Source organism: Mesoplodon mirus, assembly GCF_964341445.2.
Source record: "Mesoplodon mirus genome assembly, contig: SUPER_3_unloc_3, whole genome shotgun sequence".
Taxonomy (NCBI): Eukaryota; Metazoa; Chordata; class Mammalia; order Artiodactyla; family Ziphiidae; genus Mesoplodon; species Mesoplodon mirus.
Genome location: NW_028295748.1, coordinates 1500636 through 1524625, shown reverse-complemented (window position 1 = coordinate 1524625; position 23990 = coordinate 1500636). Strand labels below are relative to the sequence as shown.

General features: G+C 49.3%; 1 protein-coding gene across 1 annotated transcript; it reads left to right on the top strand.

Moving 5' to 3' along the window:
• The first annotated feature begins 15612 nt into the window (after positions 1-15612).
• LOC309801721 (NUT family member 2G-like) lies at positions 15613-17158 on the top strand. Its single transcript, XM_082646777.1, has 2 exons — positions 15613-15966; positions 16922-17158. The coding sequence occupies exons 1-2, from the start codon at positions 15647-15649 to the stop codon at positions 17052-17054; spliced, it is 453 nt and encodes a 150-aa protein (XP_082502903.1). The 5' UTR covers positions 15613-15646; the 3' UTR covers positions 17055-17158.
• The last annotated feature ends 6832 nt before the right edge of the window (positions 17159-23990 follow it).

Here is a 23990-nt window from a genome sequence, read left to right as displayed (position 1 = left end):
AACCAGGCCTCCAACAATACTTCAATGGCTAAACATCTTGAGGAAATAGACCACATTTATAACATGAAATAATTGTAATAGTGTGATTCTAGGTACAAGAGAAAGCAACAAGGGAAAATGTCTCCTGGATCATAATTAGATAGAGGATCCAGAAGATCTTTAATTATCAATAGGGCCTAATGCAAAAACTAGCACCTGGAGTGGCATATCAAGAATTCTCCCCCTGGGCTTCCCTGGTGGCGCAGTGGTTAAGAATCTGCCTGCCAATGCAGGGGACACAGGTTCGAGCCCTGGTCTGGGAAGATCCCACATGCCGCGGAGCAACTAAGCCCGTAAGCCACAACTACTGAGCCTGCACGTCTGGAGCCTGTGCTCCACAACGGGAGAGGCCGTTGACAGTGAGAGGTCTGTGCACCACGATGAAGAGTGGCCTCCGCTCTCTGCAACTGGAGAAAGCCCTCGCACAGAAACGAAGACCCAACACAGCCAAAAATAAATAAATAAATTTATTTTTTTAAAAAAAAGAATCCTCCCCTGACCCGGGATGAGCCTCCCAGCGCTGTGGGACAAAATTTGATCCTGAAATGTCTCCCAAATATTGGTCAAAATCCTGACCAAGAGGAGAGGATCTGAGAAATGGAATATTTCCTCACACATCAGTCATTAGCGACTACAGCCCCCCAACGTGAGCCGGTGAGCCCTGACGAAACTCAGGATATGAGAATATAGGATACAGGCCCCGGATAGCTGAGGTACATATCAAATGACTGATTTCAGTGAGCCCAGATTCTTCCATCTTCCCGTACATAGAAAAGTGCTGAATTCCTTAACTTGAGATGCTGCCTCCCAGGCTTGAAGCCCTCAAAATTCCCATCAAAGTGATCATAACTCTCAACTTTTAGGCTGAGAATATTTTTTTAAGGCTACAGGTGTAAAGGAGACACTTTCCAGAGAGGAACAAAAAAAACAAAAACCCAACGTTTGGAACATTGGCACCAATGGTGGACACTCCTGGAAAGATCCATCTGAAGAAGCAATTAGAAGGGCCGTCACCCCCTTTTATCCACAAGACTGTGGGATGGACATTGACAGTAGGGAACTGTAACAGGGAAGAGCCAAATCTGACTACACATTGGATCTGTTCCTTTTACTTTAACCTTTGCCTTCCGCTGCTTTTGTTCACTAAAAGGATACTGTCTGTACCTGTACATAATGGCCTGCCTCGGGGAACCCTGTCGCTCTGTCTGAATGTTAAACCAAAGTGCCTTTGTTCAGGGAAACATATGGACTCCTTCCACCTGTGGATGGCTACAATTAAGAAGAAATTAACACATCTCCTCCCCGAGGCTGGACATTCGAGGGGCTATTCACAAAACCTATGGCCTTCTTACTTTACCTCTTCATCTCCTCCCCATCTCTGTATTATAAAAGAAACGGGCACCCAAACCCCGATAAGATGGTTATTTTGAGACTTTACTCTGCCATCTTGTCGATCTGCTGGCTTTCTGAATAAAGTCATATTCCTTGCCTCAACACCTCATCTCCGATTTATGGCCTGTCGTGCGGCAAGCAGAGCAAGCTTGGACTTGGTAACAGCTTTACTCAGGACACGGTATCACAAAATGGGACACTGTTTTCTGTTTGTTTGTTTTGTTTTTGTTTTGGGCCACGCCATGTGGCTCGTGGGATCTTAGTTCCTCGACCAGAGATCCAACCCGCGCTCCCTGCAGTGGAAGCTCGGAGTCCTAACCAATGGACTACCAGGGAATTCCCATGGGACACTGTTACCTTGCAGTCATGGCCCTCACCTTTGTGAAACAGAGGTAGTAGTGTAGCAGGATTGAGAACGTTGTAACGTTTAAAGATTAGGTGGTGAAAGCAGGATTTCACAGGAAGTTAATCTAGTGATACTTGCAGAGAAATGTTGTCAATTCAGCGTTAAGAAGACTGTGGACAATGTGTGGAGTTTGCAAATAAACTTCATTTTCTAGAGTCAAATCTGCCAAGGCTGCCACTAAATTTGCAGTTGTGGCTATAACCTTAAGACAACCGAGACAGGCAAAAGCAACTGAATCAAGCTGTATGCTATAACAGGCAATAGGCCTATGTTTACTACCATGCTCACACAGTTCTGCGCGGCCTGATTATGCCTTTCATGCACAAATAAAGTAAAAGGTTCTGAATAACCTAAAGTTAATCTATTAAGTAGAGATCTCTTTTCGCACTTAAAAGGGCTAATATACTTTGCCTCCAGTGGAGATCTCACCTTAAAGTATCCAGATCAGGCTTCCCTGGTGGCGCAGTGGTTGACAGTTCACCTGCCGATGCAGGGGACACGGGTTCGTGCCCGGGTCCGGGAAGGTCCCACATGCCGCAGAGCGGCTGGGCCCGTGAGCCATGGCCGCTGAGCCTGCGTGTCTGGAGCCTGTGCTCCGCAACGGGAGAGGCCACAACAGTGAGAGGCCCGCGTACCGCAAAAAAAAAAAAAAAAAAAAAAAAAAAGTTTCCGGATCAACCTGAACCTGATCATTTGGGCAACCCTAAGGCAGGCAGCTCCTGCAGTGCTTGCTTTAGCCTTATAAAAACCTGCTTGTGTTTATCTTCCCAAGCAAAGGGTTCAGGAACTAAATCTTTAATAAGTTCATAGAGTGGAAGAGGTAACAGAAAAATTTGGAACCCAGAGCTTGCAATAACCAGCTAAACCTAGAAATCCACAATGCCAGCACTTGGTTGTGAGTCTAGGAAGTTCCTGTATCAGCCTAATTCTCTCTGGAGATAGCTGAATTCCTTCAGTGCTTAGATTACGTCCTAGGTAATGAACAGCGTCTACGGATAATTGTAATTTTTCCTTTGTGTTCTTTCTCAGCTAACTGTTGCAGCAAATAAATGGAATCTTTTATGAAAGCCTTATGGAATCTTTACAGTAGCTGAGTACAGCAGGAGGTTATCTCCATATGGTAAAAAGGCTGATTTCTCAGGGAACTAGAGGGTTCTTAAATCTTGGTGAAGTACTTGGGAGGAAAAAAGAAGGGGTCCCAGTGAACCCTTGAGGCATAAAAGTGCAGGTATATTGTTGATTGTTCCAAGTAAAGGCATGTAGATATTGGCTGTTGGGCCTCCGGGATGCTGAAGAAAGGTGAACAAAGGTCTCCAACAGTAAACCATTTCAAGTCAGTTGAAGCTTGTGACAGAACGGTGGCTAGGTTTGGAACAACAGCAAAACAGGGAAAAACTATTTTTATTAACAGCTCCCAAGTCCTGGACAAATCGCCATCCTGCCAGGTTTCCAACCAGCCAAGATTGGCATGCTGCAGGGACGAGTACAGGAATGATTACCTCCTGGGCAATTAGGTCTTCTACAATAGCTATGAGACCTTGTATGACCGCAGGCTTTAATAGCTGTTGAGGAAACCTAGGGAGAGGTTTAGCTACATCTATCTGAATCTTTATAGGTTTGCATTTTTTTATTCTTCTGATGTTAACACTGTCAGAAGTAGCCCCCCAAATTGCAGGCATCTCCATCCAATTAGGGAACTTTTGTTGAACTTCCGCTTTTATGTCCAGGACAGATTGTAAGGAACATAAATGATCAGGTTCAGGCTGATCAGGAAATTTTAAGGTGAGATCTCCACTGGAGGCAAAATGTACCGACCCTTTTCAGTTAGAAAAGAGATCTCTACCGAATAGATTAACTGGGGCTATATTGCATAGCAAAAAGGCATCTTGGTTGAGATAAAAATTCTCTCTGAACTGTATTAGGTACTCCCACTATGGAAACATCCTCTTTACTCAGAGGGACCTGTTGTTCTTTGAGGGTGGGATTTAGAGTAGAAAGCACAGCTCTGGATAGGGCTAGGGGTAGGGTGTTAAAGGGTTAGGTAATTATGTTTACAGTTAGGGTTAGAGTTTAATGTAGATTTCAAAGTAAAATATGAGAGTGGGGTTTAAAGTAGAAAGCATAGCTCCAGTATCAACTAAAATTTGGCAGTTTTTCATTATATTTCCCTCTGGGCTGTTTAAGGTCATTGCTGGTAATAGTTGACCAGAGAACCTCTGGAGTTCTGCCAACTAGGGGAGAGGGTCATGGGGGGCCCTCCCTTTGAGACAGATATGAGAGCATTTGTGAAGAGTTTGCATAGGACCTTTGAGGACACCTCTTTTTCCAGTGTCCTCACTGATTACAAATGAAACATCAACTTTGGGTCATCGAATTGATCATGGACCCCTAGGAGGTTGTAATGGGGGAGGCCCAGGTGTTATTTTGTGTCCCTTGCCTTAGAGCTGTTGTAACTGTAAGGCTATGAGCTTGGTGGATTTCTGTTTGTGATCTTGCTCCAGGGCCCTTTCAAAATGCTCCGCTATAGTCACGAGTTCAGTGAGGCCTAGAGCCTCCCACCCTCTTTTCTGCCCTTTTATCAATCCACTAATCTCAGAAGATAATCCATTTACAAAGAGGGCAGTTAAAGCAGGTTGAGTGGCCTTTTTATTCCTTGGAACACCAACTGCTGTAAAAAGAGAGCTGCCAAACTGGCTCTAAAGTCTTCCATAGATTCACCCCTCTTTTGTTTGTACGAGTGAATAATAGATCAATCATTATTAGGCCAATTAATAAGAGACCAAGTGTGAGCAGGGAAGATTTTAGGAATAGCTTATAAAAGGTTAGTTGTTATTCTGCAAGCCTTTTTAGGTTGAGGATCTTGAATATCATCCTAGGGATTATGTCATTTTGCTTCCCACATCCATTCTGGGATTTCACCCAGTCCTACCAACATGTGTACAAGCGGATAAAGATCTAGCAGTTTGGGGACATACGCCCTGACAGTGACTCTAAATTCTTCAAAAAATGTTGGGGGTTCCTCCCTAGGTTTAGAGAATTCTTTAACTACAGTTCTCAGTTCAATCTTTGACCAAGGGGTAAAGGACACCTGAGGGGGCTCACCTGCAACCTCAGGTAGTTTTACTTTAAATGGCAATTGTTAAATATTCTCTTTGGAATAGAAAAGTATTTCAGACAGAAAATGAGTAAAACAAAAGTACTCAGGTGAAAAAGGAAAGGGGGGGACAGTAGGAGTTAAATCTGCAGTCACATCCGTCCAGTGGTCTTTTGTTTCAGGTACCTCTTGTCTCTTTAATTTTTCATTAGCTTTTTGTTCTAAGTCTCTAAACGAAGCTATTTTGGAATCTTGAAACCTTCTGTAAACTTTTACATACCAAGTAAAGCAGGCATCTCATTCTCCCTGTGCAATCTGTGAACCCTTGCTCTCTAGTGTTTTCCTTAAATGAACAATCTTGTCTAACTGGAACATGCCCCACAATGACCACTGTAATTCTAGATCAATATTAGTATAATTTTGCCACCTTTCTAAATATCTACAACCTCCAGGACCATAGTTCTTAAATATAAAAAAAGCAGGTGTGCCGGAAGCTGGCATTCTCAACTCTTTGGCGATAAAAGATCTCATTTCCTTAGCTAGCCTTTGTCAACCCAAAAGAACACACAAGAAAACTGTGCCTTAATATATCAGCAGTAACAAAGAGATGTTACTATGTCCTGGACAAAAGAAGGCCTGGTATGCACCACCACCAATTCCCAGGGATCCTTGAACTGAGGAAAAAGATCCAACCGGCAAATCCCAAGGAATGGGGACTGCAAACTGATTCCAAACAAAATGGAGAACTATAGCCGCCACCAACAGCTCCAAGCATGGAAACTGGGGGCTGATTCCAAACAGATGGGCAAGTGCAGACTACACTGTCAGCAGTGCCCAGTGTGGAATCCAGGGAACAAAATTAGGGGCTACGGTTTACCACTCAAAAATATACTGGCAATAACCAAGAGATGTTACTGTGTCCTGGGAATTTCCATCTGAAAGGCTAGGGGTTTGGCCTCAGGGAGAATCCTCTACCAGCCAAACTGACCTGCCCTGTAAAGGAAAGCCAATTAGATTGGGAGCACAAACGCAAAGACAATGGAGCTCAAACCAAGAGGAGCTTACCAACAACCTTCAGGAATGGCCAGAAAGACAGTGAACTCAAAGGAGTTGTGGGCACCACACCTGTTTCTCCTTGTCCCAAATGTTATCAGAAATTTGCTTCAGATCCCATCACTGCCACCAATATATTTACCTTTTTCTTTTTAAAAAGATAAGCATTTAATCATAAAATCGTCTTGTTAGCAGTAGTAATGATAAGAGTGGATTTTAGAAAAGTGCACATACATATTTTTATACAGAACATTTCTGGAGGGATACATATTAAACTGTTAGTGGCCACCTCTCTGCATGCCACCAATGTATTAAAAAACAAAATTTAACTGAGTAAATTGGAAGATTTACTTTGAATTTTGAATAAATTGGCTTTATTAAACCATTCATGAATCAGGCAGCATCTCATCTGATAGAAAGGGAGATACTCCAACGGGTTACACAACATGGAAGGCTTTCTGTTTTTTTGGCCATGCCACATGGCATGTGGAAAGCTTAGTTCCCCGACCAGGGATCGAACCCATGCCCCGTGCATTGGAAGCGTGGAGTCTTAGCTGCTGGACCACCAGGGAAGTCCCAGAAAGCTTGTATAGTAAGGAGGGTGGGACAAGGACAGAAAGTCATCATCAAGGGAAAAAATGAAAGTTCACTAGAGGAAAGTAAAACTTCAGGTGACAATGGCGTCTCATTGGCTAAACTGCGGAATTTTCTATTAGCTATTTCTATTTTCTATATCTTGTTGCTGGCCAGGAAGGAAGTCTTCCCTCCTCCAGCTGGGGTAGTAAAGGGGTTGCACTTCCTCTTTGGGGTCAGTAAATGACCTCTTCCTGTTGGGGTAATTGATGATGAGGGACACGGCATGAGAGCTCCCTCTATGGGCCTTCCAGACTCCAATTCTAGTGGAGGCTTCCTTTTGTTAACATTCACAGCATGTTTTATTGGCAGGAGGAGTCACAATGAGAGAGAAAAGGCCACAAGACTCACCATAAAGAAGGCGCAGAAATGCTTGGGTGGGTCCAAGGGAGGCACAAGGTGGCTGTGGGGGTCAGCCAGGTGGCTACAGTGATCACATGGTTCCCTCTGATGGGTTTGCAGCTTGATGTAGAATAGTGAATAAAAGGGTCAGTTCATCCTATCAGAGAAACATGAAACTGAGATAAGCTTCCCACTGCTAGAAGCATCTTGAGCCTTCAGAAAAGAACAGAGAACATGTCTAAAGGGTTTGGGAACATCAGAGCCATATCTCCTCAGAGTGGGACGCCCCAGGCTCTCCAGGTCTCAGTCCCCAACTCTCCCTCAGTGACAAAGCCTCCCTACCTCTGTCCTTGTAAGCTCAGTGATCCCTAGAGGTCCTGCCTATCCGTGAGGTCTTAGGTTTCCATGAGACAGGTTGGTTGAGACCTAGTGATACAGTTGACCAGCCTGATACGCAACAGTTCCCACCACCCTGGGGCAGTTGGGCTCAGGGACACATGGCTCTGGACCCCATGTGGAGGGTGTCCTTGTACGTCAGCTGTGCCACAGAAGAGCCAGTAACGCCTGTAGCTGTCCAACTGATTCTCAGGGGGTTTTCCTGGGAGAGCCCTTGGTCATCTGACCTCCTAGCCAGGAAGCCCCATGACTTTCTGATTGCTGCCTGTCACGCCAACAACACACCTGTGAAGGTTCTGCTCTGCATGGCCATCTGTCCACCAGGCCCCTCCTTCTAGGGACCCAGATGCTAGGACCACACAAATGCTGAAGGAGTGTCCACCTGACTAAGGTACAGACACCCCTGTATCCATATGCATGATTTCTACTGGGAATCAACAACATTTATGGGAATTCTCTGGCCCTAAAGAACAGACCAACCTGATAGGAGCAATGCAATGATTCACAATTACCAGGGTCAATGCACATATACAAAGGCCCATAGCCCCAGATGCCCCACTCACAATTCACATAAGTGTCCCATACATACCCACCGATGCCCAAATATTCTTGCTTCATATATACATACATCCAAACATGCATATCAGTGGTACGCTGGCAAGTGATTGATAAAAAGCTCTCCGAGAAAGGCGGGAAAGACTTCACTTATGGTATCTACATGGTATAAATATTCCCAGCATGACCAATTTCAAGCTACCCACCTGACATCACTAAACACAGAGCTGGGAAGAGATATGCACCATTGACTCTCCCAAGATACTATGAACCAGTTCCAGCACATCCCATACCTTTTCCTGTGAATATGTGCACAGACTCCACTTACACCCCAAGTAGAACCCTCAAATCCCACCACAGATATATAACCAAAAAGATACCAGATATACATATGTGTTTGTACATATACATACATATATATATATATATATATCCTGACACACACGTGCATTTCTACCCTCACCCTGAATAAATACACAAACAGACCACCTCTTACTACCTAAATTTTTACAGATGAAACCTTACTCACCCTGAATATTCACATTCCACTCTTACAACTATATATACACACACAACATGGGCCTGAAAACAAACATGTGCAACCAATATGCCATCCAGATGTACACACTGAGTACCTAAACACACAGGCTCACCAAGTACACAACTGTCTCATGTGCAACCCCCAAAAAGACCCATATGCAATCCCACAGCCCTAAAATACATATACTCCAGGATTCCTGCACACACACATAACCTACACAGTCTACTTGTTTCCAAACACACAAACTAAACTCTCACATCTCGCAGAATGCATACCCAAAAAGCCCCAGGATCTCAAAAACACACACAGACACAAATAACCTATACTTATCAAATACAGCTGACCCTTGAACAACTTGGGGGTTAGGGCGCCAACCCTCCATGCAGTGGCTCTGCATCCATGGATCCTGTAGTAGTCCTGTAGTATTTACTGAAAAAGAAATCCACTATAAGTGGACCCGTGTGGTTCATACCCGTGTTGTTCAAGGGTCAACTGTACATATAAGTCCACCTCACTAATACTGAGAACACACATACAAGCAACACCACTAAATTCTTCAGGCATTACAGTTTGAAATAGACACATAGAGGACTCTAATCCTCCTGATACACTCACAAATCACAAATACACACACCCACAAACTACTCATGAGTATACACCCCAAATGCTCAGACACACTCAAAACAGAAAAACACCGGCAACCTCTGCAGTCTTACTAATATACATACACAATTCTCACACACCTATGGACACACACATGCAAATATTCCTAACCCCTGATCATATGGATCCCCTCCCAAACACTATACATTATGCTACCTCTCCAGAATACAAGCTCCCCACCACTACCCCAACATATAAACAGTATATGTGTGTGTGTATATATATATTTCTACCCTCACCCTGAATATATAGACAGACCACCTCTTACTCCTACCAAACACATGTATAAACACCCTAGCGTTCTCCAAAGAAATACACTTTGAATACTCCTAACAACTCCATACCTTATGAACAAACTTTGATAATGCATGCACCTGATGATGGACACGCACACGGATTAGAATACACAAGTAAGATACATGGAAATATCTCCAGCAAACCATTTATGAAACAACTTCCATATATCAAATTATCCCTAGCTATCAGGAGCCAGCTCACACATATGCAAGTACTAACAAATACCCGTATCACATAGTTCTAATACATATAAATGCAATTGTCCATCTTCCCTGTAGAAACATAGAACCCCACCTCTCTATCAGATACACATATACTCACTTCCCCAAATACATAAGCCTTAGAGGCTCCTACTGAAAATTACAAATGCACAGCCTCAGCAAATATTCCTCCAAGTGGCCATGCCCCTTGAATACACACACAAACTCATTTAACACACAACTCTCCACAAGTCCCAAATAGAACCACAATTACCCAGTACACTACAAATAGGCAATAATGTCACCCTATACGCCCTTTGTTCCAAATACACATACAGTACCACACTACTGGCGTATACATAACCCCACATTCCCAACCTCTCACACAGAATTAACTCTGCCATCTTGCAGAATACAGGATCATACAAACACAACATACCTACACACTCAACATCCACCAGCCCCATAAAAGAGTCACAGACTTGCCCTCTATACATCCAAATATACATAGACAGCTCCTGAAAATGCACACCCACAAACACCCCATAACCATACAACATGCCCTGAATACACAAATGATCAGCCTACATTCCCCAAATATACAAAATAAACAGACTGGACACCCAAAGTAATATACACCATTACTTTTCCTGACATTGCCCTTATGCATATGCAGATAATCCTTCCAAATCCACCATGAGACACACACAAATCCCCAAATTCATGGGTGAAAAAAACACATGTAAACATATTCCCCAAACACCAAATTACAAACACCTAACCACCAACTCCTTGAGTATGCCTGCGTCACATCTCAACACCCTCCAAATACAACACTCACTCTTACACACTTTCACAAAAACACAGGCATGACCTCCCTTCAAACACAAATATCCACGGACAAAACCAACCCACACATTTGACTACATATCAGATTCCCACCAACCAATTAAGTATGTACAGACCCCATCTATGCTTGCAAATCAATCATGATTTGACACCAGACTACAAATACATGTTTATTACCACATTCAGCAAAGTTGCTCGCATCACTGACAAAAGAATGCAGTTTGAACATAAGTGTTGACTGATGTTTTTATGATAAGAAGGAAGACACTAGTGAAACGATGAGTGTGTTCCTTCCATCTTCACTCATTTTCCAATCACCTGAGCTACACCTTCGGAACCAGATGAGGGTTTTCAACTCGCAAGAACTTCCCTCTAGCTTTTGTACTCTTCACAACGCGCAGACTAGAACGGCACCTGTTTAATAGCTCGCACACGCTATTTACCCCCCACTGTAGGCCCCGCAATCACTGAACCCTTCATGCAGCCGGCTCCCCAGTGGTGCCAATAATCCTGGGGTAAACATCTCAAGGGAATCGAGCTCTATGGGGGCGTGAATCCACATTGTGGGGAGTCTCCTTACAGGGACAAGGGCACAAATAACCCACAGGGTGAACAACAGCGCAGAGCGGTGACACCTGAGGGGTGAAAAGTCCCCGTACCCCTTACCTCAGGATTCCTAGAATTGGCTCTAGAGGCCGCCATGACAGGCCCCTCCCCCGCCGGACAGCCACTGGGGCCCCACCCTCCGCGCTCGTGCATGCGCTCCTGTCTTCCGGAGCAAACTGCCCCAACAGACGCCGGGAGCCATTGCAGGACAGCGGTCCGCGTGCCCGAGAGCCCCGCCCCAGTGGGCGTGCGCAGGCATGCACGGGCGTACATGCGCAGGGTGCGCGGGCCTCGGAGGTCTCTGCAGGAGAGGACAGAAATGCAGGGTCGGGCAAGCTGCGGAACTTCTCTGGCGACGCTCCTCGCTGGGAACCTTCGTGACGGTCTCTTCTTAAAACCAGCTCTTGTGAAATGTGCACTCGTGAGTTTTATATTGCACTCGTGAAACCCATGCACTTAGCTACAAAGAGTTCTGGAGAGCTCCGCTGTACAAGTACTTTCATGCCCTTTGGACTGCAGTTCCTTGGTTCTTGTTAATGCCTTTCAAAAAACAGTAGGTCCTTTTTCCTAGCACACCTGAAGTTTCCGTTAAAGAACAATGCTAGCAAAGAATTTCAGACCTGGGAAACACTCTTAAGATACTGGCTCCTGACTCCGTTCCTAGAGTTTTTCCAACGCACTTACTCTACTGGAATATATTTTCTCAGTGTTGACAGGTGTTTCCTTTGTACGGTTTTGGGTTTTTTTTTTAATAATTTTGAGAAAGAGTTGACAATCTGGGCCAATTTCAACAGGTAGTATGGGAACAATTTGACTTTCCCTCCCTCCTTTTTGATAATATCTTGCAGAATTTCAGTTGACAATAAAACAACAACAACATCAACAAAACCAGTAGCGGGATCGACTCACTGCCCTGACTTTGTAAAACTTCCCGAAGAGACGTCAGTCATCAGATCCGCTTTCTGGTCAAAGGCAAGATTAGAGCGTTTCTCACTCAACAGGATGCCTCTGAAGACCCCTCACCTGTAACAGCACTAAGCGCCTCCAAGTGCAGACTTGAAAACTCCACAAGACACACACATGGTCTCTCTTCGTTTCTTTAATGTTTCGTGATTGAGTGGAAATGAACTGTCTTCTAAGTGTTGTGATGCATGTCCAGAGATGTTTTTTCTCAGTAGTCAATGCCCGCCCCCACCTTCTGTGCAGGAATAGTCAGAGATCATGATCCAAAGGACTTTTAGATACTCCCTCCTGTGACTGGTCTTCCCAATTTAGATTTGGTCTAATTTGATTATCTCTGTCTGTGGGGTGTAGGATTTTGAAGTATTACAAAAGTGATTGCAGAATTGGGACTGGCTAATTTTTGCACAGTGCAATTTTTGTATCAGTGGCCTTGAGAAGAGTCCTTCAAATACTGTATCAGAATTATGAGTGAGAATCTTGTAAATAATTGGTTGAATGACTGAACAAAGGGAGGAAACAACAAGGAAGGCTGCCTTTCTCGAGTGCCTGGGTACAATATTTTGCCTCACCATTCCTCTAGTATGAAGTTATTGGTTGCAAATCATTTAAGTTTTCCTTCATTATAAAAGCTCCAGGGCTTCCCTGGTGGCGCAGTGGTTGAGAGTCCGCCTGTCGATGCAGGGGACACGGGTTTGTGCCCCGGCCTGGGAAGATCCCACATGCCGCGGAGCGGCTGGGCCCGTGAGCCATGGCCGCTGAGCCTGCGCGTCTGGAGCCTGTGCTCCGCAACGGGAGAGGCCACAACAGTGAGAGGCCCGCGTACCGCAAAAAAAAAAAAAAAAAAACAAAACAAAAAACAAAAAACCTAGGTTGATGGATAAAGACGTGAAAGGAAGGGGCTGTCATGTTCAACCTCGGTGCCGTGAATCAAAACAACAGTTTATAAACTGCCTAAAGAGGCACACGCCAATTGTGTTGCCACTGTGGGAGGTGGAAGGAACTTCCGGTTCTTGCCTACCTGCCAGATCCCTCGTGGAATGTCCCCCCAGCGCACGCCACCCCAACCCACGTGCCCTCTGCCCCTCCCCCACCGCAGAACGGTTCAGCCCGCATCTTCCTGTTTACTTTCAAACGTGTCCCTCGTTGACTTGGATCCCGAGCGTTTGCTGAAGCAGGTCGCTCTCTGGCTCCTGGTCTTGACTTTGCTCATTGAGGCTTCCAGGCAGCAGTAGTCCGTGCCCAAGCCTGCAGGATGGCTTCAATAGGAGGTAAGCCTATAGGCTGGGGGTGTGTTCTCAGAGACCCTGCCATCCTCACATCCTTCGGGTTCACACATTACACTTAACTGTGGGCACATAGTTGGACTGAAGTAGAGGGAGAAGAGAGCACTGGACGCACAAAGGACATTTCACCTGGGGAGACTGGGGAGCCTGAAGAAACCTGAGACTGCCCTGGGGAGGAGGGGTCGTTGGAGGTGGATCAAGAGGAATTGCCCTGGCTATGGAGAAAGGATGGCAGCAGACAGTTTGATTCTTTCTAGAAGGGAGACAAGCCACTTTGAAACGTGTGTGTATGGATGTGTGTGATGTCCTGGTGGTGACACAGGGAGGGTCATGAGGAAAGCCTAGAGCTGTATTGTGTTCCGGAGGCACCTGAAGCTTGCCTCACCATATCTTTCAAAGGGATTTAAACAGGAGCATACTGTATCTCAGGGGGCCGTGGGGAGAGATGGTCTTGGTGAGAAAACTATTCAATGGGGCTGTGTGTGGCCACAGCTGCAGTGAAGTGTCCTCTCCGAGAGCTAGGCAGGGTGTTACTCTAACTGCCGCAGCCCACACCTCGTCCACTCCTCCCAGCCCAGAGCTCACTTCTCAGTTCAGGTAACTGTTGCCTTGGATTCAACAGGGGATGGGCAACCGTTACGTGTAACTTCAGGCAACAGAGGGCTCAGGTTCTGAGTTGCTCTGAATTGTTCTTCCTTTTGTGGAATGGCAGTACTTCAGACCTACTTCATCTTGTCCAGTATCTCATGGTGGACCCTCAGGCTGCCTTGAGAGGAAGAGTTTGTTCCTATTTCATGTCACTCCTTCATGGACAGGGAACAGATGTGGAGTGGGGTTGGTTCGGGTGGAATGTCTATGAAGGCTGCTTCCTCTTTTAAAGGGGGAAGGAGTGTAGCCCAGGATCAGGAAGATGATCTTCTGTGTTACTGTTAAACGTCCTATGACATCTGTTCTGGTTCGTTAGGTGCACTGTGGTGTGTACTTTGTTCTCCTGAACGGGGATGTGTTTCAGACAACTTGATCGCCATGGCATCTGGCTTATGCCTGCATCTCAGATTGTCTCTCCGTTATTGGGAGCTGGAAGGGAAAGGACCACAGGCGGTCTGTACTCCCACGACCAATGTAACATGACAATTCCCTGGCCCTTGTTTAATCCTCTACAGCCATCACTGGCTGTGAAATGACAGAATCTAAAGGACACGCACCTACTTCTGAGACCACCCCAAGCCCCTAGGAACAGAACTCCTGACTGATGACAGTGACAGTGACTGATGACAGTGGGCACTGGGGAGGGGGTGGCAGGACCTGGCCCATGTTACGTATCTGCTGTGGGTTGTTCTGAGATGCAGGTGCTTTCTGGGCCAGTGTCATGGGTTTGTATCAGGATTCCATTAGAGAGATTTTCCAGCATTTTGTTTTGTTTTGTGAGGCTAGGAAAGAAAGAGGGGGTTTATACTGAGCATCAGGAAAAGGAGGACTGAGGAGGAGGTGGGGCCCTAATATTTTACACAGTGCCTGTCCACAAAGGGCCTTTGGGGGCCTAGAACTTACCTTGCAGAAGGCCCCTACCTGCTAGTACGCCGGCTGAGGGGCATTTCTCACAGAGCGGATGTCCACACAGCTCCAGGTCTTGGGAGACAGCCTGTGAGGCTTAGGTGCCAGGGTGTGCCTTAGGGAGGCTCTCCAAGTGAGTGCTTGCTGAGGCAATTTCTTCTTGGCAGGCAGGGGTCAGGGAGCTTGGTGGATGGGCGTGGGGTCACCAGTGGAATAATTCTCAACTGGAGGTCAGGGCATGAAAATCACTTGAAGACATTTGCCCGCTGCAGTTTCCCCTGTCCAAGTGTCTCTCATCTGTGATTTACACTCTGATGCCGCAGAAAGCCTCAGTCCCACTTGCCCATTCTCCTCCTCCATTCACTCCTTTCCTTTGCCTCAACAGCATCTGCAGTGCTGGGAACGGATGTCACCATGAACCTCGGTGCCTCCTTGTCTACTTTCATGGCAGTGTCCTTTCCTCCACCCATTCCTGGCGCCCAGCACCGGCCACCCTGGGAGCAGCACCTGCCACCTCTCATCGCCCCCGCATTCCCTCCTGGCAGCAGCCTGCTGCTGCCAGCTTTCCCCAGGATGCCTTTGGTGGCTAATGGTGGCTGTGGCCCTGGTGCCCCTGGGGCTTGCAACTTCACTGTACAAGTTAGGTCACAAGGGAGGCCAGTGCAGGCCCCCCAGACTCAGACCTTTATCATTCCTCAGGGCCCCCTCAACTTGAGCGCTCCAGGGGTCCTCAGAGTGAGTGCTGCATGTCCTGCACCCATATTCTTAGCCACCCCTGCGATGGAGACCATTGTGACTGCTCCAGCTGTTGGAGTTACTCAGGCTGGCAGGGGAGGCTGGACCCCAGGCTTTCCTCCTCAAGCTCCACCACCAGCTGCCCAGATGGCCCCTAACATTCGCCCAGTGAACTCTGGGCCATGGCCACATGGCACTTCCAGGGAGGGCAGCCTGGACACCAACCAGCCCTACGCCTCGCAGGATGACTGCTCTAACCACCAGAGCGTGTACAGTAACTTCCGACGGTGGCAGCGCCTCAAGCCACTGGCCCGGAGACACCTTCCCCAGAGTCCTGATGCAGAAGCTCTTTCCTGCTTTCTCATGTGAGTGAACGCTCAGGGGGTCGTGAGCTTATCAGAGCTCTTAGATAAAGAGGAACTGGGGATGGGCTCGCAGGTTAGGTTTCTAGGGATCCTGGAAGGTGTGAGGGCGATGTCCATGCCATGGGAAGGCACATTGTCGGCCATACGGGCGAGCCTGCCAGTCCCTGACATCATGACTGAAATGTGCCTTATCTCGACTGACCCCACCCCCCTGTGAGTCTAGCCAGCTTGTTCTTCCATGATTCTCAATGTAATATGGCCTGAAGACTTGCAGTCAGAGAGGGTCGTGGTGTAAGTTGAGGAGCCAAGGAGTGGATGCCACACTCTCCTGTGCTGCCGTCTCCTTTCATACAGGACTTGAGTGTACATGGCCGGGGGAGGTCACTTCGGAGGAGGGGGAGGAGGGCGGGGCCCAGGAGTGTGCTTAATGCACGCCTGGACTTCGTTGATGTGGAGAATTCCACTAGGAACAGGGTGATGGTAGAGCTCTCCTAAGGGCGTGGGCTCTCTCCCGCTAGAGTTGTGAGCCTGGCAGGCATTTCCATCCTAAACCTGCGGTCCCTCGTAAAAAGGGGACAATCACACTTCACTCAGAGGACCGTGCAGAAGACTCCTTGGGCTAATCTATGAAGTGTGAGCAGATTGCCTGGCACATGCCACGCCTCACTGATGATAGTGATTTTTATTATGAAAAGGCAGCCTTGAAGAGGAAAAGGGCTCCCCAAGGCACAGTGTCCCAGCTCTGGCCTGGGAGTGGATGGTCATCCTCGAGGGAGTGTGAGGCGGTGACGGCAGTAGCCGGGAAGGCTTGTCTCTGCCACATCCCAGACACCTGCCTCTCACCCTCCTGTGGCTCAGTCATGCTGTGTTGAGTGATGTGTGGTCCACATTGGCGGGTGGGGTCAGGCAGGTGGGGGCTGGCCTGGGCACAGAGACTGACCCCGAGTGCTTACAGCCCAGCGCTTCGATCCCTGGCCCGCCTGAAGCCGACCATGAAGCTGGAGGAGGGACTGTGCAGGGCCGTGCAGGAATGGCAGCACATTAGCAACTCTGACCGGATGATCTACTACGAGATGGCGCAAAAGTGAGTCAGCGTCCTGGGCCCAGGGGCTGCGTGGAGGGTGAGGCGAGTGGGTGAGGGCAGGGTCTGGCCGTGGGGGTGCTCATCAGAGAGGACAAAGGAGAAGGGCTGTCGCTCAGAACAGGGACCCCGCAGCCCAGAGGCCCTACAGTCCTCCAGAAACCCCTCCCTCACCTTGAGAGTTTGGGTCTTCTGTCCTTCCTCCACCAGGAGCTCTGCCCTCCCCTGAGTTTGACCTACCCTTGCCCTGACATGAAGGTCTCAGGACGGGGCAGGGTGAAGCTGTGAGTCCAGTAGGGGTCCAACTCTGGCCATATGGGCTGGGCCGGGAAAGAGCTCTACCCGCCAGCCTGCTGCTTCCTTAATGGTGGCTGACGGCGGCCACTGACATAGATTTGGGACCCCCTCTGCTCATGAAAAGTGGCCTGAGTGGGTACCCTGGCATCCCTGAAGGGGCTGGGGAAGCCAGCTGTCGTCAGTCCAAAGGTCTCTGGCCCTTCCAGTGTTTGCTCCACGGTAATCCCCTTGGTTTAAGAAACAAAGCCAAACAAACAAGCGCCTCTCAGAGGAAAGGAAGGCCTGTCCTCTAAGCTCAGCATCCACATCGTCCAGCTTGTCCTGAGCCCTGTCTCCAGGTCTATGTTCCAGGACTCTCAGTCCCAACCCAGGGTCCTGGATTCGGGCAAGGACCCCTGTGGGGAACACATGCCTGTTCCAGACTCGGGCTGTCAGCCCTTCATGTGGTTCTGGATGGGGACAGGGGGGCATGAGGAGGGTACCCCCTGGGTCAGCCATGTGTCCCGTTGACCTGGTTCAGTGCAGCGACCTGGGTCTATGCTGTTGAATGCTCTCCAGTGCTGGTGAGGCAGGAAGGGTCCCAGATCTTGTATCAGTTCCAGGAGCAGCTCTCTGCTGTGGACAGCACCTCACAGGGCCTTGACAGCGCCAAGGCACATCCTCTCCCAATCCCTCATTCTTGGCTGCCTTTGTTGGGCTCCAGAACCCAGGCCAGGTGCCTCCGTCACCCCCCAGGTTCATGCAATTTGAGGCAGAGGAGGAGATGCAGATTCAGCAGTTGCAGTGGATGCAGTGCGCGCAGGGCCTGCCTCCTCCAGCCCCACCGAAGCTGGATCCTCGGGGGCCCCCAGCCCCAAAAGTGGGCCTTCAGCCAGCCACCCAGGTTCCCACTGGAGTTGAACGCACAGGTAACAGGGGCCTAGGGTTGGCCACTGTTCCCATGTGGATCATTTTCCTTCAAGACAGGGGCACTGGTCTTTCAAGCAAAACAGCCACCGAGGCGGGGGGTGCGGGGGTGGGGTCTCAGATGCCCTTTGTCACTACGGGGTATTGACTTGGTCAATTTTGTAACTTCTCTCACACCTCCCTGTCAAAGGACTGCACACCAAGTCTGCCTAAGAAGTGGGCTTGATGGGGACACCCCTGGAAAATTGGAGGTTCCCCACTTCCTTACATGTGACTCTCTTAGATGCCCCCCTTACCTCCCCCCTCCAACTGTGCATGAGGTTTCAGGTGGCCCTGAACCCCCACACCCACATCAATGTCCCCCAACAATGCCCTCACCAGCGTGCGCTCGGTGGTCAGGAGGTGGACCGGGAGCCCCTCACCTTCCTTCCCTTCCTCCTGCTCTGCCTCAGCCTGTGCTCCCAGGATGTCTGGCCCCAGCGCCCAGCCCTCCCGCCCGAAGCCACACAGGTCCCAGCGACCCCCGGAGCCCAAGGCACCCGAGGAGATTCCACCTGAGGCTGTGAGGGAGTATATGGACATCATGGAGGCGCTGGTGGGGCCTGTCCACTCAGCCACAGGCGACTCAGATGGAGAATGGGGAGAGGACGGAAATGAGCTGCAGCAGGAAGAGGACGGCACCTACTCGGACCCGGATCTCTTAAGCTACATTGACAAGCTGTGTTCCCAGGAGGACTTTGTCACCAAAGTAGGCTAGGCCTGGAGACTGGGGTCTACAAGATGCCAGGGCATGGAACGCTCAGCACCCAAGATCTGGGTTCTGCTCAGGCCGTTGGGACTTAAGCTCAGCTCCTTGTTCCTGAGCCTGGTGTTAGGGGAGGTTTACGCAGATGTTTGTGTGTATATGTTTGTGTCTATCTGTGTGTATGCCTTTGTGTCTGTGTTTGTGCCTCTGTATATGTGCTCTTTTGTGTGTGACTGTGTATGTGCATGTTTGCATGTGTGTGTGTGTGTGTGTGTGTGTGCTGACCATCCCTGCCTTGTGGAGGAGAGTGGGGTGGGTCTCTGCTTTTCACTTTCCCTCCTGGTCTTCTTGCCTCACAGGCCACTCCTGGCCAAGGATGCTCACAGCCTCTTCTTTCTGTTCTAGGTGGAGGCAGTCATTCACCCTGGATTCCTGGCATATTTGCTTTCCCCAGACCCACAGCTGGATCTCTTGGCCCTAGAGAAGGAGCTGGAGCAGGAGGAAGGGCTCACCCCAGAAGAAGTGAGTCAGGGGAGGGAGAGGGACACTCAGGGAGCCAGGGGACCCCACGGGAGGGGGACCCCAGGTGATCCAGGGGACAGGGGAACCCAGATGACCCGGGGAGCCAGAGGAGGGAGGGATCCCCGGTAGAACAGGGGACACAAGGGACACCCAGGAAGACCAGGGCACGGAGGGACCCCAGTGAACAGGGGAGAGGTAGGGCCCCAGAACAGGAGGGCCACATAGCACTGTCCATCCCTCCCCTGCTTGGGACGCCTGGCATGCGGAAGGGCCCGTTCTGGGGTGGGTGCAGTGCAGGGTGAAAGGAAGGAGAGGATGGGGATCTGGGAGGGGTGGGAAAGACACAAAGCTGGGAATAAGGTGCAGGAGGATGGCAGGACTGTCACAGTGTCTGTATTTGGATTCAAGTCCTGGGGTCGCCCGTCCCCTCCTGCCCCCCAGGGCCATTGTCCCACTGCCCAGTGCCCCTCCTCTCACACGTGTGTGTGGAGTCGTCACTGTCCTCCTCCCTCCTACCAGCTGGTGCAGAAACGACTCCTGGCCTTGAAAGAGGACGACGGTGTGCGGGCAGCCCCGAGTCACAGTGCACCCGGAATGCGCTCAAGTCCTTCCGAGTCTGACGCTGGCCAAGGTGCCCACAGGCACGACCAAGACCCCCATCTAGGGGTCAGTGATGAAGCCTGCCCACCAGAGATTGATTCTGAGGCTCTTCATAGGCTCATCCAAACAGACACTGACCTGTGTAGGCCCAAAGTCTTTGTTCCCTGTCGAGGACATCAGGAGGTCTCTCCATTCCGGGCCGGACGGCCCTCCCCTCCCCAGGATCAAAGGCGCACTGGCCCTCTACTGGGACCCAGGGATGCATCTCTTCTCAGAGAGGCCTCTCCTGTTCGGGAGGCCCGAGGGCCCAGGGATGGGTCCAGTGAGGACGAGGAGGAGCTCTCCAGCCTGGCCTTCCTCTCTGGCTCTCTGCAGAGCCTGCTGCCTTTCTGGCTGTCCCAGAGTCCTGTGCGTGCCTCAGGCCTGGCCTCCCCTGGAGGTTGGGGGGCCCAGAGTGCTCCTTAGGCCCCCTCCTCTCAGAGAAGAGGCCTCAGCCCAGCTCCACCAGCCGCTCCCAAGTCGAGGAAGTGGGCTCTGTGTGGACGCCCAGCCGCTGCTGAGAAGCTGCCCATCCCCAGGGCTGGCCTCGGCGTCTCTGGGAGGCCAGCCTTGGCTCTGGGGCTGGCTCGCCCGTCACAGCCCAGAAAGAGAAAACGTGACCCGTTTGTCACAGAGAAGCGTGGGTGGAGGAAGAAGCAGCACTGCAGCCAGTAGGGAACAGCTGGGCCAGCCCTCCAGGGGAGCCTAGGGCTCCTCCTCCTCCCACTGCTGATCCTGGATGATGTGGGGGGAAGGGAGAGTGGGCAGGACCACCAGGGTGGGGAGGGGGAGCGGGATTGTGGGGGGTTAGGGAGGTGGGGGAGGTGGGTGTGGCCAGGTGTGGGTGGGAGGAGGACCTTTGGAGTGATGTATGTAAATTGTGAACAAAGATCGTTTTTTGTGGGAAATGCTCTCAGGCCACTGTCATCTTGTTGGTGTTGAGCTGCTCCACAGAGAGCGATCCTGAGAGGAAGGAAGGTTGAGGGAGGTCACAGGAGCTCTGGATCTACAGGTGGCCACACCTTTCCTCCACATAGACAAGGACTCCTCAGGCTGCTCCTGGGAACGCACAGCTCTCACTTGCCCCAGGGACCCCCTCGTCATGCCCTTCTCTAACGCCTGCTTGGCTAGGGCCCTTCTGGGGCACCTGTACCATCTGCTGCATCCCTGAACCTTCTGGGGAGGCAGAGCTGCTTTTGTGCCTTTCTGCCCTCTGGACACTCACCAGTTTCTAGGATGGAGCCTGGAGACAGCCCTTGTCATTATGGAGCTTCTCTCTGCTTCCCTGAAGTGGCCAGGCGACGGTGCTGGGATGACCCTCCGCTCATCCAGGGTTTCCTGTGTGGGTGGCCTGACCAGAGAGGAAAAGTCTTGGCCATGGGGACAGGACTGTCTGCCTCATCGTAGTGGGAGCATCCTCTAGTCCCACTGGGATTATTGCAGTGTGGAGAGTGGTGGAGGCCGCTACCTCTTAATCCTAATGAGGGTGCTACAAGGGGAATGGGTGTGGGGAAATTCATGGGGCACCCGTTAAAGGTGTGTATAAGGGAAAGGAGAGTTGGGCCCCTTTATGGAACTTGTGGGATTTCTGTGCAGCAGCATCTCGTTCAACTGAGGGAGGAGGACCCATCTGGCTGTGGCTGTGGGGACTGGCATTAGGGGCCTACGGGTCTGCAAAGACACCCCAGAACTACTGTCCCTTCCCTTTCCACCCATGGCTGGACATGTGTGTGTACTGGTATCAACACTGGTTTGTATCCCCATAGAAAACAGATCCTCCTAACAAACTATGACCACGTTTCACAAGAACAGCTTGCTCACAGGGGCAGCAGGGGGTGGGAGAGGTGTCTGTGGCCCCAGATCTGAGTGGGAGCTGGGATCCATGCTGAGGAGTGTGGAGGCCTCAGTCACCGTCCTGTGGGTGCCGGCAGAGACTTCGACTCATCAGAGCAGGGGAAATGACCCGCTCATTAGAGTGAGAGGAGCAAACAATGAGGGGCAGGGAGTAGACCCCTGCTGTCTCCCAGAAGTGCTTCCCCTCCCAGTCTGCTTAGCCTCTGTCACAGCCTGTGCTGGCCCACCTCTGAAGCCCCTTCCTCCTAAAGCACTGAGATGCTCTGATCTTTTATGGACCTGCCCTGGGCCTCACCCCCCCTTCCCTGCTGGCCAAAGGCTCTTCTCCTGCTTCTGAGTTCTGATTCCTTCCCCAGGACCCAGGCAGGTGTTAGGACAACAGAGACTCCCTGAACACGACCCCTACACCACCAGCATGCAGAACTGGGGCCGCAGGCGTCCACAGGTGGCCTGACTCTCTGCTGGACCCTGCAAAGAGCGTGGAGAGGAAAGGGGCTCATGTCTCTCCACCTCCACAGAATCTGTAGGTCAGCCTCACAGGTCCTCCTCTGTCCAGGTGGGCAGCACATATGTGCTCCCAGCCCTCCTTGACCCTTTGTGAAAGAAAGTTTTTGCAGCTTAGTAGTCTGATATTAGTCAAGGTGTCTCAGGGCTTGTTCCTTTTGAAGCCCTACAGGAGAATCTGTTTCCTTTCCCTTTCTGTCTTCTAGAGGCTGCCTGCATTCCTTGGAATTAGTCCCTTCTTCCATCTTCAAAGTGCATCACTTTAATCTCTGCTTCCCTCATCACATGGTCTCTCCAACTCTGACTCTTCCTGTGGCCCTCCTATACAGCTCTTTGTGTTTATATATAGCCCACCCCAAAAATTTATGATCATCTCTTCATCTCAAGATTTTTTACTTAGTCACAGCTGCAAAGTCCATTTTTCCATACAAGGTAACGTTCACATATTGTTATAGGAGGGGTTAAACACGGACGTTTTTGAGGAACCATAATTTACCCTACTAGAAGAAATCCACAAGAATACCTACCATCAGAATCCACATGAATAATAGACTATGACCAAGTGGAATTTATTCCAGGGATGCAAGCCTTGTTCAATGGTAAAAAATCATCAACGTAATCTACCATATTGAGTCTAAAGAAGAAACACATACTGTCACACCAATTAATACAGAACAGGCATTTAATGAAATTCAACACCCCTTCACATTAAAAATGCTCAGAAAACTAGGAATAGAAGGTCACTACCTCAACCTATAAAGAACATCTACAAAAAACCTACTTCTAACATCACATGAAATGCTGAAAGAATGAATGCTTTTCCCTGAGTTCAAAAACAAGGTTAGAATGTCCACTCTTATCTTAGTTTTCAACGTAGCACTTTAGATTCTAGTTAGTGTAGTACAGCAAGAAAAGGAAAAAAAGAGGCATACATATTAGAAAAGAAGAAATATAACTGTCATTATTTACAGATGACATAATTGTCTACATAGAAAATTCCAAGGAATGTATAAGTAGACTCATAATAAATTATAATAACTTGCTTTAGCAGGATCTCAGAATATAAAATCAATACATAAACATTAATACACAACATTGATCATATTTCCATATACTAGTAACAAACTGAACGATTGAAACCCAAAATTTAAAACATATTAAATAGGTTCCAGTTCAAGATGGCAACAGACGAAGATCCTGAACCCACCTCCTCCCACAAACACACCAAATCTACAGCTACATATGGAAAAATTTCCTCTGAAGAAAACTAAAAGATGGTGGAGCAACCCCTTCACATCAGGAAAACCAGAGGGAAACCACATCAAAACAGGTAGGAAAGGCTGAGACACAATTTTGCCATAAACCCCATCCTTGGTGTGGAGACACACAATTAGGAAGGAACTCAAAACCTGGAGCTTCTTCCTGAGAGGTGAAGGGTTTGGACCCCACATTGGGCACTCCAAATTTTAAGGCTGG

Coding starts and splice junctions, on each gene's coding strand:
- LOC309801721 (XM_082646777.1), top strand. CDS start 15,647: ATGGAGACCATTGTGACTGCTCCAGCTGTTGGAGTTACTCAGGCTGGC. Junction 15,967..16,921: donor GCTCTTTCCTGCTTTCTCAT/GTGAGTGAACGC, acceptor GAGTGCTTACAG/CCCAGCGCTTCGATCCCTGG.